The following is a 17688-nucleotide window of genomic DNA, read 5'->3' on the forward strand; positions in this document are numbered from 1 at the left end:
ATGCTGGCAAGGTTGTGGGGAGACTGGAACTCGTATACACTGCTGTTGGGCTTGTAAAATGGTACAACCACTATGGAAAATGTTATGGTGCTTCCTTAAGAAGCTAGAAATAGAAATATCTTATGATCCAGCAATCCCTCTCCTAGATATATATCCTAGAGACTAAGAGCTGTGACACAAATAGACATATGCACACTCATGTTCGCTGCAGCATTATTAATAGTAAAAAGAGGGAAACAACCTAAGTGTCCATCACCGGATGAATGGATAAACAAATTGTGGTACATACAAACAATGGAATACTACACAACAATAAAGAATAATGATGAGAACATGGGGAATCAGGGTGGAAAGGAGGGATGTGCTGTAACAGTATGGGGAGAGCAATTAGGGTCACTTCACAATGTATGTATAAATTTTTGTATGGAAAAAAACTTAAAAAAAGAGTAACGATGAATTCACAAAACATCTTACAACATGGATGAATCTGGAAGACATTATGCTGTGTGAAAATCAATCACAAAAGGATAAATACTGTATAAGACCACTATTATACAAAGTCAAGAATAGGTTTACACACAGAAAAACACATTCTTTGATGGTTACCAGGGACGGGAGGAGCGGGGAGGCAGAATCACTAACTAGATAGTAGATATGTGTTAATTCTGATGAAGGGAACAGCAACACGCAATACAGGGGAAGTCAGCACAAAGTGACCAACGCAAAGGAAGACACTGGGAGTATGCAAGAATAAAAGGCAACTACAGTAAATATTATAACATACACAATCCTGCAACAATAATAACAATAATTTGTGAGTGAATATACAGGTAAATATGCATGCTAAATAGGTACAGGTCACGTGGCAGTACACCCATGTACGCACACAAGTATAGTTGTGGATATTTCTACATACATATTTGTGTGTGCTGCATGTATATTCATATATATAACAGAACACATAGGAGACACAGTTATGGAAACTTCTTAGACATAACAACACCTTGAGGGACTGCGCTATCAGACTTGAAGGCTAAGAACCATAGTCTTGGGGGACATCTAGGTCAACAAGCATAACATAGTTCATAAAGATAATGTTCTACAACCTAGTTTGGTGAGAAGCGTCTAGGGTCTTAAAAGCTTGCAAGCGGCCATCTAAGATGCAAATACTGATCTCTTCCCTACTGAAGCAAAGGAGAGTAAAGAAAACCAAAGACTCAAGGAAACAACTAGCCCGAAGAACTAATGGCCCACACGAACCATAGCCTTCTTTGGCCTGAGACCAGAACTAGATGGTACCCTGCTACCACTAACAACTGCTCTGACCAGGAACACAATAGAAGGTCCAAGCTGGAAAGGGAGAAAAATACAGAACAAAAATCAAATTCATACCCCAAGAGTATGGCCCTCGGACATACTTTTAACTCAGTACGAAGTCACTCCTAAGGTTCACCCTTCAGTCAAAGATTAGACAGGCCCATAAAACAAAACAAGATTAAATGGGCACACCAGCTCAGGGACAAGGATGAGAAGGCAGGAGGGACAAGGAAAGTTGGTAACCAGGAACCCAAGGTTGAGAAGGGGGGAGTGTTGACATGCCATGGGGTTGGCAAACAATGTGTATTAATTGTTTAATAGAAACTAATTTGCTCTGTAAACCTCCATCTAAAATACAATAAAAAAATAAAATAAAATTCATAAAAAAGATTAGACTTACTGGTCTGAAAAAGACTGGCGGAACCCTGAGACTACTGCCCTAAGACACCTTCTAACTCAGAACTGAAGCTTTAGTCAAATAATAAACTGGCCTATAAAATTAACAATAACACCCATGAGGAATGTACTCCTAAGAACTATCAACCATATGAGACCGAAAGGGCAACAGCTGCCCAAAACCAAAGATGAGACAGCAGGAAGGGACAAGGAAACCGGAAGAATGACAATGGGGAACCCGGGGTGGAAGTGGGGAGATTGCTGACATACTGCGGGGATTTCAATCAATGACATGCAACAATCTGCATATGAATTATTGAATGGAAGCTAATTTGCTGTGTAAACGTTCACCTAAGGCACAATAAAATTAAAAACAAAAAAACAAAGGCTTTAGGCCTTTGGAAGATACTCTCAGGACAGATGTTGAAATAAGCAATTAGTAAATTTTCCATACTTGTACATTTTTGTTATTTTTTACCTTTTAAGGATTTTGTCACCTTTTCTACCTCAGCTATGAATATAAAAATATCGTATCAAGTATTATTTAGTGTTTCTATCTAGTCTTTTCATATTGCCAGAAATAAAAAATATGAAAATTAAAAAAAAAGACAGCTGACTTGTTAGAAACAATTCAAGCCCAAGACAGTAGATCAATATTTTTTAAGTATTAAAAAAAAAAACAAACCTATAGCTAAAAAAATCTTTAAAAAACATAGGTAAAATAAAGCCTTTTTTCACACAAAAGCAGGAAGAATTCACTACCAGCAGACCATCACAAGAAAAAATGTCAAAGGAAGTCTAAACATAAAGAAAATGATACCAGATAAAAATTTGGATAGTCATAAAAAAAAGGAAGAACACTAGAAATGGTAAATAGGAGGGTAAATACAAACATTTTTATTGTTTTAATCTGTTTTTTTAAACTTTTTATTTATGGATTGTATCTTTTGTGCCACTTCTTTCATTATGTTTGTGAGATTCACACTGATGCACGTAAATCTAGTTTTTACAATTTGTATTCTATTACTGAAATAGACATTATCCATTCTACTCTTGTACTTTTTATATTCAATTAAATAAACAGACTGATTGTTTATCCATTCTACTCTTGATGGACATTTGGGTTGTTTCCAGTTTCTGGCTTATTATTTTAGCTGCTGTGAACATTCTTGTATATGTATTTTAGTGGACAGTTGAACATTTCTTTTCAGTAGAGATGAGAAGTGAATTTTGTCATAGGGCTTTGGAAGATTTTTAAAATGCAAAACCAGGCATTTCCAAGTTATTAAATTACACAAGTATTTTTAGTAATAAAATCACATAATGAAAACATCTGCAAATAACTGATTTTCAAAAAGCTGTCTCCAAAGCATACTGCTTCTTCTGAAAAGCAATTACTTTCTCACTCGCTAAATTATCAACTTTATCTTGAACTTATAGATTGTTTACTTTTCAAAATATCTGCTAGAGAGCACACTACTGACAGCCATTGTTTTTAACTTCATAACGTGGTTAACGAAGAACTAGAAGTAGAAGCTATAAATACAAACATCAATTCTATTTTCTTGCTATTTGTTTGTGCTTGCATTATCATCTTCAAGCTATCATTTATAAGCAGGAAATCTTTCGAGATACATTGTCCATTTTTGTTAAGAGCTAGTTTAAACTCGGAGCCCCAGTGGTGCAATGGTTAAGCATTCGGCTGCTAACCAAAAGCTCAGCAGTTCGAATCCACCAGCCACTTCTTGGAAACCCTATGAGGCAGTTCTACTCTGTCCTACAGAGTCGCTATGAGTCAGAATCAACTCAATGGCAATGGGAGTTTAAACTAGATAAAATAAATAATCAATAAGGCAACTATCACAGTGTCAACCTATATATTATTATTAAAGCTTAATTCCTCCCTACTTTGGAGACCACCTCCTTAAACTGTAATGTAAATTCCAAGAATTGGATAACTTTATCTTTGTAACTTTCCTTCTCCCTACTTTCCATCAAAAGTGTGCACAACTAGGAACAAGACTGGAGAGAGATACAGGAGCCAGCTGGTATAGTTTTGATGACAATCTAAGGGTTTAAATTTTCATTCTGAAGTAGGAGTTGCTGAAGGTGTAGTATGATCAAATTTACTTCTAGATTGCCCTGACTGCTGTACAAAAGGAGCCCTGGCGGCGCAGCGGTTAAGGGCTGGGCTGCTAACCGAAAGGTCAGCAGTTCAAACCCACCAGCCACTCTGAAGGAGAAAGATGTTGCAGTCTGCTTCAGTAAAGATTGCAGCCTTCGAATCTACTTGACAGCAACAGGGTTGGTTGGTTGGGCAGTAAAAAAGATAGCTTGAAGGGCACTCGATTAGAAACAAGAAACCCACTAAAGACGCTATTCAATAAAATAACACTAAAGCATTCAGCAGTGATAAATTTACTTCTATGCCCTTATTTAGTAGTAACTTAGGCAGACAAAAAGGGCTTGAACAAAGACAATACTAGTATAATTAGAAAATGGATTAGTAGTCCTCAAACTTTAGTCCGCATGAAAATCACTTGAAGGACTTGTTAAAATAGATTGCTGAGCCCCAGCTCCTAACTTTCTGATTCAGCAGGTCTTGGGGCAATTATAAAACTGATGTCCATGTCCTACCTGGACCACAGACATGTTTGGTCCAATTTTACTTTTTAATATTAATTATAAAAGTTACATTTAAAATTTTGGAGGTCTCACATAAAAATCTGAATTTCTGCTATCTTAAAAAACCATTATATAAAATATGAAACCAAAAAGCACTACAGGAAACAATGGGAGAATTATTTTATGATTAATCTGGGGAAGGCCTTTTTAAAATAAAAAATCATAAAACATTGGTAAATTCTGCTCCATCTAATTCATTTCACAAAAGGTTACCTTACTCAATACACAAAGAACCTTACAATCAATAGGGGAAAAAAGCCCAACAAGAAAACATTAAGGGACATAAACACATTCACAGAAAACGAAAACACAACAGCTCAAATGTTTTAACACATAACATTCATTCTGAATAGAAACACAAAACTACACAGAAAACATTTACTCATCAAATAGTTAAAGATGAGAGTTCAGGGAAAACAGGTGTTCCCATATACTGCTAACAGAAGTGTAAATTCACAAAACCTCTGTGAAGGTTTATTTGGCAATTATCTACTAAAAACAACAAATGAACATACTCTTTGATCCAGCAATCCTACTTGTAGGAATTATCCTACAGATACACTAGTACATGATTATTACAAGGTTATTCACTGCAGCACTGTTCGTAACAACCAAATAGTAGAAACTCAAATGTTCATCAACAGAGACCTTGTTATGAGGCAGCCACAGAATAGAATCCTACGCAGCCATTAAAAAAACAAAATAATCAGGAAACTATGCCCTGGTGAGGAATGATCTCTAACACACTTAGTGCTTTTAAAAATGTCTCAAGTACACTACCATTTATACAAAAAGAGAGAATAAAAACTACATACAGCTTCCTTATATATGTCGAAGGTACCACTAAACGTAATAAATTCCTAACACTGGTTGACTGAGAAGGAAAAACTATGTGGCTAGGGAATAAGCACTGTAGGGACACTTCGCCATATATCTACCCTTCTGAATTCTGAATCATGAATATACTGTTGTTATGTGCCATAGAGTTGATTGTGGCTCATAGCAACCTTACAGGACCGAGCAGAACTGCCCCATAGGGTTTCCTAGGCAGATCGTCAGGGCTTTTCTCCCACAGAGCGGCTGGTGGGTTCGAACAGCCAACCTTTCCAAACCAAACCCACTGCCATCAAGTCAATTTCGACTCATAGTGACCATGTAAGGGCAGAGTAGAACTGCCCCAAAGGGTTCCTAAGGCTTTAAGTCTTTACAAAAGCAGACTGCTGCATCTTTCTCCTGCAGAGGGGCTGGTAAATTCAAACCACCGACCCATGGGTTAGCAGCCAAGCACTTAACTACTGGGCCACCAGAGCTCCTTCTACTCCCTTTAAAAGAGGTGAATCCATCCTCCAGTTCACTACAATCCCCACCACTTAACTTTTCCCTACCTAGCCCTCTAAGCTTTACATTTCTAAGCCCTGTTTATCAAGCAATATTACAAGGTCAATCTGCTAAATATTGGTGAATATTTTTTTGGAAGCTGGAAAGGGAGGTAGAGGAGAGTCCAGAATGTCTATTTCTGGGGTTGGGCAATTGAGCATCACCCAACCAATTTAAGTGTAAAAATGGCAGGAGCAGCAGACATTGTCTAACTTTAGGGGGAAGAGAGAATCAAATCAGCAGCAGCCCAAAGCTGATTCCTATGAGATGAGGTCAAACTATCTTCACTCTCCAACCTTTTCACCAATTCTGATACCATCTGTCCCTCCCACAGCACTACTTCTCTGCTGTGTTCGATAATTTGTTGCAATGGCCACAAAGAACTCACAGACCGTACTCACTAGTATGGAGTTTATTAGGGAAGTAACACATTACAATTCAGGATCAGGATCAACTTGGAAGTAACAGGAACAATTCAGGATACAGTTCCTGGATCAGAAAAGCTTTTTCTTGGCTGCAACCGCCAGGCCCTCACCCTTGGCCTAGGCCCTTAACCCTCGGCCCTTGCTCAGGTCAAGTATTATAAAGCTCTTTAGCGCCATCGATAAGTGCCCAGATGCATCCCACTCCCTCAGGAAGCCTCCTGCCTGAAGGCACTCAGCTCTCTCACTCCCATGCCACCTCACGCAGGTTTACTGCTTCTGCTGCTACTGTTTCTCTGCCACTGGACTCTGCCATGCTTGCCACTGCTTCTCATCATCTTGCACTGTCTCTGGTGTTACAGCTGTCTCCTGGGTCTAGGAGGATTTCAGCGCAGGGATGCTGGGTCCAAAGGAAACACTTCAGTTCTGCCTCTTTTTCTTGATGGTCGTGAGGTCCCCCCTCAGCCTCCGGCATTGGCTCATTTTAAGCCTAGCAGGATGGCAAAACTGACCAACTCATTAGGGTTCCATACACTTTATTTGTATAGTTCCACCCATTCCCACAAGAGATCCATGAACCTTATTTGCGTTAGCAAAACTGTCACAATGGTTAAGAGCTCAGCTGCTAACCAAAAGGTTGGCAGTTTGAATCCACCAGCTGCTCCTTGGAAACCCTATGGGGCAGTTCTACTCTGTCCTATAGGACCGCTGTGAGTCGGACTCAATGGCAACAGGTTACGAGACCATGGTTAATAGGGTCATATTAAAGCAATTCACTGTACCACCATAAGGTAAAAGAACAGGAGTCATTAGTGAAAACTGGGGGTTTAAGTGTTAAGTTGATTTTGAAGAGTTTATGACAGACCTAAATGGATAATACTCAAAATGCAATTTAGAGCAAACATCTGACAGTCAAACATAGTGCAAACAGTACCTATTACATTCTCATTTAATCCTCACAAAAAACCTTTGAGGCAGGTGGCACTATCCCTATTTTTGAGAAGTAACATACCCAATTACACAGATCCTTTAGTAACCCATATGACCCTTATCATAATTTACACTATATTCCAATTACCTGCTGATGTTCCATATTTTCCACCAGGATTAAGCTCTAAAGAAAGGAACCATGTCTATCTTATCCTAGCTGTATCCCAGCACCAAGTACAAGGCCTGGCACCTATTCAATGTTTGTTAAAATAAGTAACTGATGCTGAATCACTTGGGTAGGATTAGAGTAAGTGACTTTTCATGTGAGTTGCCCCAGTTCCTTCAACTATAATTAGTAGTATCTACCTTACAATCCCTGAGTAGCACAAATGGCTAAGCACCTGGCTACTAGCCCAAAGGCTAGTGGTTCAAACCTACCCGGAGGCATCTTGGAAGACAGGCATGATGATCTGCTTCTGAAAGGTCAAGCAGTTCTACTCCCCACACACAGGGTTGGCATGAGTCAGAATCTACTCAATGGCAACTATAACAACAATCTCACAGTACTGTTTTGAAAATTAAATGAGAAAGCTCATAAAGCACACAGTATAATGCACGGCACACAAGGTATCAATAGATTCTAGCAACTGTTAGTGAAAAAGCAGAGAAATAGGAAGAAATGGAGGCAATATCAAAGGAAAACAAAATTTCAAAGAGGTAGTGGCTAGTTATCTAATGCAGCAAAGAGATTAAGAACTAGTTAGAAAGCTAAGAATGGTAATGACTGATTTAGCATTTAGACAATTATCACTTACCTTCGGTAAGGATGTTTAAATGGCATGAGGGGGCAAAAACCCAGAATGAGGCAAATTGAAGAGGAAATGTTTATACAGGTAGTCCTCAACTTACGACAGGTTTCTGTTATGACAACTCCATCATAAGTCCTGACATTAGTCGAATACCTTTTTTTTTGTTTTCACTATTATTGCCTTTTATTATTAGTATCTTTATAATTACAGAAGTGTTTGGAATAGTAAATCATAAGACTAAACCTCTGCAAGTGAACACCTAAGAATGATAACACTGGCAAATTATATGCTGCAACACTGTATATAGTGCATATTACTAACTATAATGATAACTGTAAATGCGGTTCATCCTAACTCAAATATGTTGTGAGGATCTACCTGTACTCTCAATACACACCTGCAAGGTGAAACCCCCTTGCAGTAAACAATCTGGCCTTTGGTCCTGGTCCCTGAGAGCTAGATCACCCCTGAGGCCAATGAGTGAGGGATGACCAGATCAAGAGGGTTCAATGCTAAGTAAGCCTTAAGAGGCATGATATAATCAATTATGACCATGTGACATGGCCAATAAAGGCCTTGGAAGAAAAAAGTTCAGTGGAGTTTCCTGGGTGATGATAGAGAACACCTGCTCTCAGAAAGACAGGGGCATACTAGATTAAAGATACTCCTTCCCTGGAGTCTGTGAGTCATTCCAAGGAATTATCAGACCTAAGAAATAGAAAAGGGGCCCGTACCTGCTGACCTAGACCCAGGTGAATGGGGATGAGAAAGGGCTGCGCTGGCAGCTGGGTTCTACACTGATCGGAGAAGAGAAGCTGACATTTCTACAGGACACAGTGAGTGAGTGGAGGGGGATTTTATTATTCACTACATATCTGGCATCAGAGGTAGATGATCTTAGCCTCCCTGGACGGGTTTGATGTAATTGGTGACAAAGGTGAGATTCATTTAAGCATGTCTTGACATTACAACACCTGTCCTATTAGACTGTGACCTGATGACCAGGAACTGAAGTCTTATTCATCTTTGTAACCCTAAACCCTAACATATTAAAACATTAAGTACATTTGTTAAATGAATAAATAGAAAGAAAGTGGAGCCTAGGAATACAAATTCTTACCTAAAGAAGATCGACCATAAAGAAGCAAGGATAGCAGCTAAACAGATATATGACAGAGGGAATGTTTTTTAAATGCATCCATCTGAGGATGTTTCGATGCAGAGGAGACAAACGCTATCAGAGAGGGGTGGGTGTAAAAGAGGCACCAAGAGACCATACAGGTAGTTGCTGCTGGACAGCTAGATATGGGAGAAAAAACAAATTTCTGATGGTTTTATCTTCAAGATGTTTTTTCCTTAAGTTAAACTCCCACGTTGTGATGAAAGTATTCTACTTAAGTTTTTCTTTTGGAAAACTGTAAGTTCCACAAGTCTCAACCCTCTAGTCATCTACTGTGTCTGCTACAGACAAGCAGCTGAACGAACATTTACAGTAGAAAAGCATACAACAGCACTTTCTGGCCTCACTTTAAATTCTTGATCCCAAATCTAAAACAAGGACTCAACACTGGCAATTCAACTACATTTCCCTAGAATATTTGTTTCCAGACTTTCCAAAATGACTACTGCTCACTTCTCAAAAATTCTCATACACCATTTTCTACTCCCCCTTACTTCCACGCAGATGATCTTGCCTCATACTCCACTGACCAAACAGAAACAATCAGACAGGAAGTCCCTCTTCCTCCCACCAACAAAACTACCAATCTACCTGCATCTGTACCCATATTCTCTGCCTTTCCTATTTCTATGAATGAAGTTTCCCTTCATACAGCTGGCCCCTCCTGGTCAATCAGATCTCATTGAGGCCATCCCTAAACACCTAAAATAACCACCCAATTACCTGCACAGCAGTTATCACTGACATTCTCTCACTATATATGTATTGCCTCTATCCCAGTAGCAAAAGCTCCGTTTGAGAACCGAGACCACTTCTGTCTCCTTAACCACGGTATCTCTGGTACCTAAAACAAATGCTCAATAAATATAGGAAAACTATGCTTATAACCTGGGAAGAAAGAAAATCTGTGTCACAAAAATTTCCTGGTGGAATGAATCTGGAGAACTTGTAGTATCTTCCCTCTACCACTACCATTTCACAAATGGGAAAACTGAGGCCCACAGGGGCAGAGCCAGAAATAGAATCTGGTTTCTTGACTCCTAGTCATGATAAAAATTTAGTATTATCTGCCCTCCTCACCAAAAAGTTATGATCTACCCCTACAAATACAAGCTCAACATCCATCTTCAATAGGATGGATAAGCTGTGGTATATTCATAATGGAACCAGCAGAAAGCCCTAAAACAATATGCAACGTAGATGATTCTCACAATGTTGAGTATAAGAAACCAAACATACCGTATGATTTCATTTATCTAAGTTTTCAAAAACAGGCAAAACTGATTGGTGATGTTAAAAGTCAGAAAACTTTACCATTGGGAGGGAAGCTATTGACTGAAAAGAGATTTCTGGGTGCCATACAGTATTTTGTTTCTCCTTTCCCTTTGTGAAAATTCACTCAGCCGTACACTTACAATCTGTGCACCTTTATACAGTATGATGTATTTCAATTTTACTGAAAAAAAAAAAAATTTACTACAAAAAAGGGCAGGTAAAATATAACTTCAAGTATTCATCTTCTATTTTACCTTAAAGAATTTAATCTTAAATTAAAAACTATCCAAAATTAAAGAGCAGGAATCTATATTCTTTTGAATTGGGATCTGACTTCTTTCTGCCAAATAAAATTGCCAGATTTAAATACGAAAAATGAAAACTCCTTGAATTTTAAAGGACCTCGCTCCATGCTTCACTTTTCAAAAGTGGTAAGTGAAGAATACTTTGGACCTGCATATAAGGATTATCAAGATTAATGGGTGTGATAATCAGGACAAGGTCACACTCACTCAGAAACAATTCTAGCAATTATTCCATTTATTTTTCTGCCCTACTGTCCTCCTTCCACCTCAAAAAAGCAACTTGAGTGTATCAAATATCAGAATTCACTGAACACAATCGTTAAACATAGTTTATTGTTTCCAGGTCCACCAGTGGGACCCTCTTGCCATTTACACATTTGAGTTAACATACTGACCTAACTCCTCCATTCCATGAAAAAAATAAATAACCAGGTAATTTGGCTAAGTCTTTCATACAAATATATCCTAATCACTAATTCATCATAATTCCATGAAGCTAAATCACAGTAAGTTAATCTTATTACAAATATCCAAATAGTAAGCACCAACATAAGCCCCACAGTAACACAGATGAAACACAAACCACTTGTGGAAATAGAAATAACCCCAGAACTTTAGGACGGATTATTAAGGTAAACCACTTATTTTCATTTTGACATTTTCTCTTCTAAAGCAATTAAGAAGCACCTCAGGAATTATTACAAGACAGCTAAGCCAAAATTCACCACATAAGACTTCCTCTTTCCAATTGAACTTTCTCATTCGTCCCTATCACCACAGCACAAACTGCTATACATTTTTGTATCTTTGTTAATATAAACAAAAAGGTTGAGAACTAGTTTAGAAAGAACTAGTTAGAAAGCTAATAACGGTAAGGACTGATTTAGCATTTAGACAAGCACTGATTACTTTGGCAAGGTTGTTTAAATGGCACGAGGGGACAGAAGCCCGATGTAGCATTTTACAGAAACAAAACTGGTCCAGCATCATTAAAGTCATCAAGCTGATTATCATAACCAACTCTGAACTGAAGTTTACTTCTTATTCCATTTTTTCTCTCTACTCATTTGGAAGCTATATACATTTTTATTCTTTCAGTGGTTATACTGGATTTATAATGTGCGTTCTTACCAAAGTCTAAACTCAAATCATTTTCTTCACCCTCAGACATCAGACCTAGAAGCTTTACCGCTGAACAGCCCCACCATTTACCTGAGATGTTGCCTTTATTGTTCTCCTAGACGAGCTAATTAGGTTTACATGCCATTTTCTCCCAGGTAAGCTTTTCCATAGGTAATGAGAAAATGAAAACTGAAACACTAAGGTTTCACTCAGCCTCTGTAGCCACGTATTAATTTGGAAATTATTTCTACATTCTAATCTAACTACTTCGTGATATAATCATGTGGGTCAACATTCTAATCTTGTTTCCTTACTTATAAAACAGAGAAGTAAATGCTGGTGACTATAAATATACTATAATCATCATCAGGGGGTAAGCCTGTAAAGAATCATAAAAATCTCACAGCAAACACTCCCTATATAGGGGAGGCAGCTAATTTCTAAAGTGCACAAGAGAAGCAAAAAAATAAAACTAGGTCCCTAGGAAGTAAAGGAAGATCAAGAAGTCAGATCTACTAGACGGAAAACAGCAACTGTTAACTCAATTAATGGGGTGTTTCCCCTCACTGTTCATAAAATATCTTTGAAAGCACTTTGCCGCTTTCCAAGCAATCTTATCTTCTATCATTCCCTCTAGTTCTTCTACTACACTTCGCGCATATTACTGTGCATTCACCTAGCAACCAAACGCTGCTGAGAAGCTTCGCGTCCTCATTATATCTCCCGGACGCAGCCAAGTCTCCCGCCAACAGCTTGGAAATCTAAAGAACCACGATGCTCCCCACCACAGACAGGAGGCCAGGGTTCGCTGGGAGTCGGAGGGCAAGGTGGCTGGCCCCAGAGCACGAGGTAAGAAAAGCAATGGCAGGGGAAAACTCACAGCGCCCCACAGCGAAAGTCTAAAGCACTCGCCCAGCGGCTGCGGCCCCAGACAATGGAGTTTTCCCGCCTCCTCAGGGCCCCGCCCCCTGCTCCAGAGCAGGCGGAGGGAAGAGAACGAAAGCGCAAGGCTCCACCCATCAGAAGGACCCGCCCACTCCCGACCCCACGGTTGCAGCCTCCTTCCTCGTGCAGGCTTTTTTTTTTGGCGCCAAATCTGTTGGTTATACTCCCAGGTTACCTGGGGACCCTGCCGAGGCGCGCTCCAGGAATGCGGGGACAGTAGGGGCATGGGGGCAAAGCCGGTTCGTCAGGGCGCCGCCTCCCCGCCGACAGCCACAGGCCCGGGGAGGAAGGACAGGGGCAGGAGGTGGACACAGTCGCCGCTGCCCCCAGCAAGATGGCGGCCGCGAAAAGCGGGGCAGGGGGCGCCAGCCGACCGGAGTTACCGCCAATACGCAAGGCTTTCAGCAAGAAGTGGGTTCCTTCTTTGTCCAGGTCTCCCTGAACAGCGACTTCGCTTCATCGGGAGAAAGAACCTCCCATCCACTGGTCTGTCCCTCCCGTAAAGCCCTGGCCCCCACCCCCTCCCGCGGACTGGTCAGTGCCTCAAGCTCTCCACGGCCCAGCTTACTTGTCGGCGGGAACCAGCTCCGCAGCGATGGCGGCAGCGGCTGTGGACTCTGCGGCCATCGTTCCCCTGAGGTGGCGGACTAGCGAGCGGAATAAAGCTTGTGAGGAAAACTAGAAATTTGGGATACCAAATATTTAACAGAAAATGGCAGATTAGAGACCCCGCACGGCTGAGGCCCTCTTATATACCAAGGCCTTTCGCCCCGCCCATCAACTTCCGGACCCTCCCCCTCAGGTTTAAAGGGCCAGGACTCAGCTGCAGTCTAGTCATAGTACACCCCCACTACCTATGACTCCGCGAAGTACTTTCCCTGCCTGGCTCGCCTTCCCAAAAAAAGCAACTTCCTGCTTCTCTGGCAAGTCGTGTAAGAAGAACCAGAATCTTGATACTACAAGTCCTGACAGGGCGCCAGCCAGCAGCTTCCACAAAAAGGGAACCCGAAGCTGCTTTGTATATTTGGAGCAAGTAGCCGAGGGTCTCCTTCCAGCCCGAATACTCGGGGAGGTGACTGAGATCTTCTGTCTGACCTCTTAGTCGTAACGGATGGACACGCAAGAGTCGAGCACCAGTACAGCTGTAACGGCTAGAACTGATCTTGGTGAGAGACGCATCACTCTGGGCCTCAGCAACAAATGACGTGAGAAAATGCAGTTCTAGGATTGGCTACAGGTGAAGCTACCGCGCTTGATTCAAAGCTCCGGGCTGCGCGGGATGATGCTGGCTCCTGTCTGTGGACCTGCCCCCTTCGGCCGGCCCAATCCGCTGACGCCATCCTCTTCGGCCCTACGGAGACTCCAAATCAAACTGGCTCCCAGATCTTTTTGTCCAGTCTTTGAGCTATGATTTACGTGTGCCTACTACGTGCGGAGTCCTGGTGGTGCAGTGGTTAAAGCGCTGGGCTGCTAACCGAAAGGCGGGTGGTTTGAAGCCAATAACCGCTATGTGGGAAAAAGATGTGGCAGTCTGCTTCAGTTATGGGGCAGCTCTACTCTGTCCTGTAGGGTTACTATGAGTCGGAATCGACTCCCTGGCAATGGATTTTTTGGACTACGGGCGGGGGTACTGTGCTTAGATGCTGAAAAGGTGTCAGTCGTCTTATTTAGTCTTGACAACAATGCTACTAATGAGATTGGTGTTATTAGCCCAGGGCTTCGGTTCCTTGGAACCTCTGCTGAGAATTTGCATTTCTAAGGAGTTTCCTGCTGATAATTTGCATTTCCACCGCAGATATACTGAAGCCAAATCTACATTTTAACAAGACCCCCAGGTGATTCTTATGTATAACTTCTGGGAACATGTTAGAAATGCAAATTGTCAGCAGGGGTTTGAACCAGAACAGACCGGTTCAAAGCCGTGAATTAGCTCTACTTCATAGGAAAAAACAAAGTTCAGGGGAAGTGTGACTTGCCCAGCAAGTTGCAAGACAAGTCAGTTATGGAAAGCAGTGTGCCTCATTCCTGAAGTTGGATAAGTAAAAGATAACAGGCAGGCTAAAATGAAATAGCTGCTGCTCTCACACTTCGATCATCATCCATTCCTTCCACCAGGACCCAGTCTACAGTGATCAGAACAGAGATTTTATTTCTCTCCAGCTTCGGCACACTGACTGAGATTCCTTTGGAGGATTCTTATTCCAGTCTTTCAAGGCTAGGGCAGGTTAAAATGTTTGGAGCTATAGCCAAGTCATGTAACCTTTTAATATTAGTAAGAGTCGGAATCAACTCAATGGCAGTGGGTTTGTTTTTTTTTGTTTTGTTTTGTTTTTTGGTTTTTATCCATCTCTTAAGGATATTGTGAGAATTAGAGGTAATTCGTGCTAGAACAGTTAGCACTGTGCCTAGCTTAGCTACCCAAACCCAAACCAAACCCATTGCCATTGAGTTGATTCCGACTCATAGCAACCCTACAGGACACAGTAGAACTGCCCCATACGGTTTCCAAGGAGCGCCTGATGGAATTGAACTGCTAACCTTGTGGATAGCAGCTGTAGCTCTTAATCACTATGCCACTAGGGTTTCCATCTTATGCTAAGCACTCATTAAATGACTACCACAATTTGATAGTATGATGACTGGAGGGTTGACTGATAGTATGTATGGGGATCTCCTCTCCAGAGACCTTGCAGCCAGGCTAGGGCCTAAGAAACCCTAGTCCAGTTACTTATGTGATCCATTCATCTGTTAAACTAATACTCATTGAGCACCTATGATGGTAAAGCTTTTTACTAGGTCCTAGGGACAAAAGACATGGTCTGCCATTGAGGAACTCAATCTTATGAGAAATACATTTAAGATATATTTTAAATCCATCTACTTCTCTCATCTTTACTGCCAGCACTCTAATTCAAGCCTTACCTTACCTGTTGCTATCAGGTTGATTCCAACTCACAGTGACTGTATAGGACAGAGTAGAACTGCCCCGTAGGGTTTTCAAGGAGTGGCTGGTGGATTCGAACTGCCAACCTTTTGGTTAGCAGCCATAGCTCTTAATCACTGCACCACCAGTACTCTAATCCAAGCCTAGCTACCATCATCTCTTGTCTGTCTACTGGTCTCTATTTAACCCTCTCCAACACTCTCCTTCAATAGCTTGCCATTGCTCTTAGAAGAAATTTTGAGCTCCTTATCATTGCTTATAAGATCCTGCATGATCTGGCTCCAATCCACCTCTCCAAATTCATCTCATATTACTCCCATTCATTCTTCATACTCCATCCATGCTGATCTTTCTGTTCCCCAGACTGCCCAAGCCCTTTCTCACTCCGGGGCCTTTGCACTTGCTGCCTTGCTGCCTAGAAAGCTCTTCTACCAATACTCTGAGTGTCTGGCTTCTATTCATTCTTTAAGCCTCATCTCAAATGTTATCTCCAAAAAGTGACCTTCCCTAATCACCCAATCAAAATTAGCTTCCCCTTGATAATGTCTTCCATTGTACTTATTAGAATCTAAACTTATTTACTTATTATTATTCCTTTCTAAGTATATAGGCTGCATGTGACTTTTTCTGTATTGCTTACAGCTAAATTCCCAATATATACAGCACTTTCTGACTCACACTAACTGGCAAAATTAACTTGTTAAATGAATAAAGCAATCATAGTATAATTAGAACTAGAAAAAGTTCACTCAAAACTCTATACCTACTTAAAATAGAAATCAAGATTTCATAGTAAATAATGGGGGTAAAAGAGACTATCTTTAGAAAAAAAATTATATTTAACAAGAATTAGGAGGAATTCCAATTAAAAGTTGTGGATTGAACTCATAAAGTTATATTCATTCCCTCTTGAAATCCAACTACATAACAATAAAGAATTTGTTTTGTCTTTTAAGGGAGAAACTCATAGGATCATAGAGAATTTGAGAGGAAACAACAGGAACAAAATTTCAGAAGCTGGAAAAGAGGTGGATAAATGGTAACTGACCTAGTAGACTTGAGAAAAGAAAATCCCAATAGGGAAAGCCAAGAAGCAACCAGACTGACAATACAGAAACCACAAAAGGATCAGGAATTGGTTGCACCACGTAAAACCTCTAGGAGTAGGGGTGATGATGAGGTTGAAAAATGTAGGTTAGGTTGGAAGTATTTTAAGAAGCAGTTAGACCACACAGAAGGACACATATTGTATAAGACCACTATTACAAGAACTCAAGAAAAGGTTTAAACAGAAAACATTATTTGATGGTTATGAGGGTAGAGAGGAAGGGTGAGTGTTATTTACTAACTAGATAGTAGATAAGAATTATCTTAGATGAAGGAAAGGACAACACACACTACAGGGGAAGTCAGCACAAGTGGACTAAACCAAAGCTAAGAAGTTTCCTGAATACAGTCAAACACTTTGAGGGACAGAGTAGCAGGGGTATGGGTCTGGGGACCATGCTTTCAGAGGACATCTAGGTCAACTGGCATAACAAAGCTTATTAAGAAAATGTTCTGCATCCTACTTTAGTGAGCTGTGTCTGGGTCTTAAAACCTTGCGAGTGGCCATCTAAGATGTGTCAATTGGTCCCAACCACCTGGAGTAAAGGAGAATGAAGAACATCAAAGACACAGGAAAGTATTAGCCCAAGAGACAGAAAGGGCCACATAAGCCAGAGACTTCATCAGCCTGAGACCAGAAGAACTAGATGGTGCCCGGCTACCACCAGTGACTGGCTTGACAGGGAACAAAACAGACAGTCCCAGATGGAGCAGGAGAATGGTGAGGTGCAGAATTCAAATTCTGGTAAGAAGACCAGACTTAATGGTCTGAGACTGGAGGAACCCTGGAAAGCACGGCCCCTGGATTCTCTATCAGCCCAGAACTAAAACAATTTCCGAGGCCAACTCTTCAGACAGGGATTGGACTGGACTG

The 17688-nt window shown here is 40.8% G+C and overlaps 1 protein-coding gene across 2 annotated transcripts in view; it reads right to left on the reverse strand.

The window, feature by feature from the left end:
• NASP (nuclear autoantigenic sperm protein) overlaps positions 1 to 13481 on the reverse strand; it is a 70010-nt gene extending 56529 nt beyond the window's left edge. For both annotated transcript variants that reach the window (XM_023727122.1, XM_012554280.2), the window contains exon 1: positions 13332 to 13481. In XM_023727122.1, coding sequence (XP_023582890.1) covers positions 13332 to 13390 — 59 coding nt within the window. In that variant the 5' untranslated portion in view covers positions 13391 to 13481. The remainder of the gene's footprint in view (positions 1 to 13331) is intronic.
• Between the last annotated feature and the right edge of the window lie 4207 nt (positions 13482 to 17688).

Source organism: Trichechus manatus, unplaced genomic scaffold (genome assembly GCF_000243295.1).
Source record: "Trichechus manatus latirostris isolate Lorelei unplaced genomic scaffold, TriManLat1.0 scaffold00015, whole genome shotgun sequence".
Taxonomy (NCBI): domain Eukaryota; kingdom Metazoa; phylum Chordata; class Mammalia; order Sirenia; family Trichechidae; genus Trichechus; species Trichechus manatus.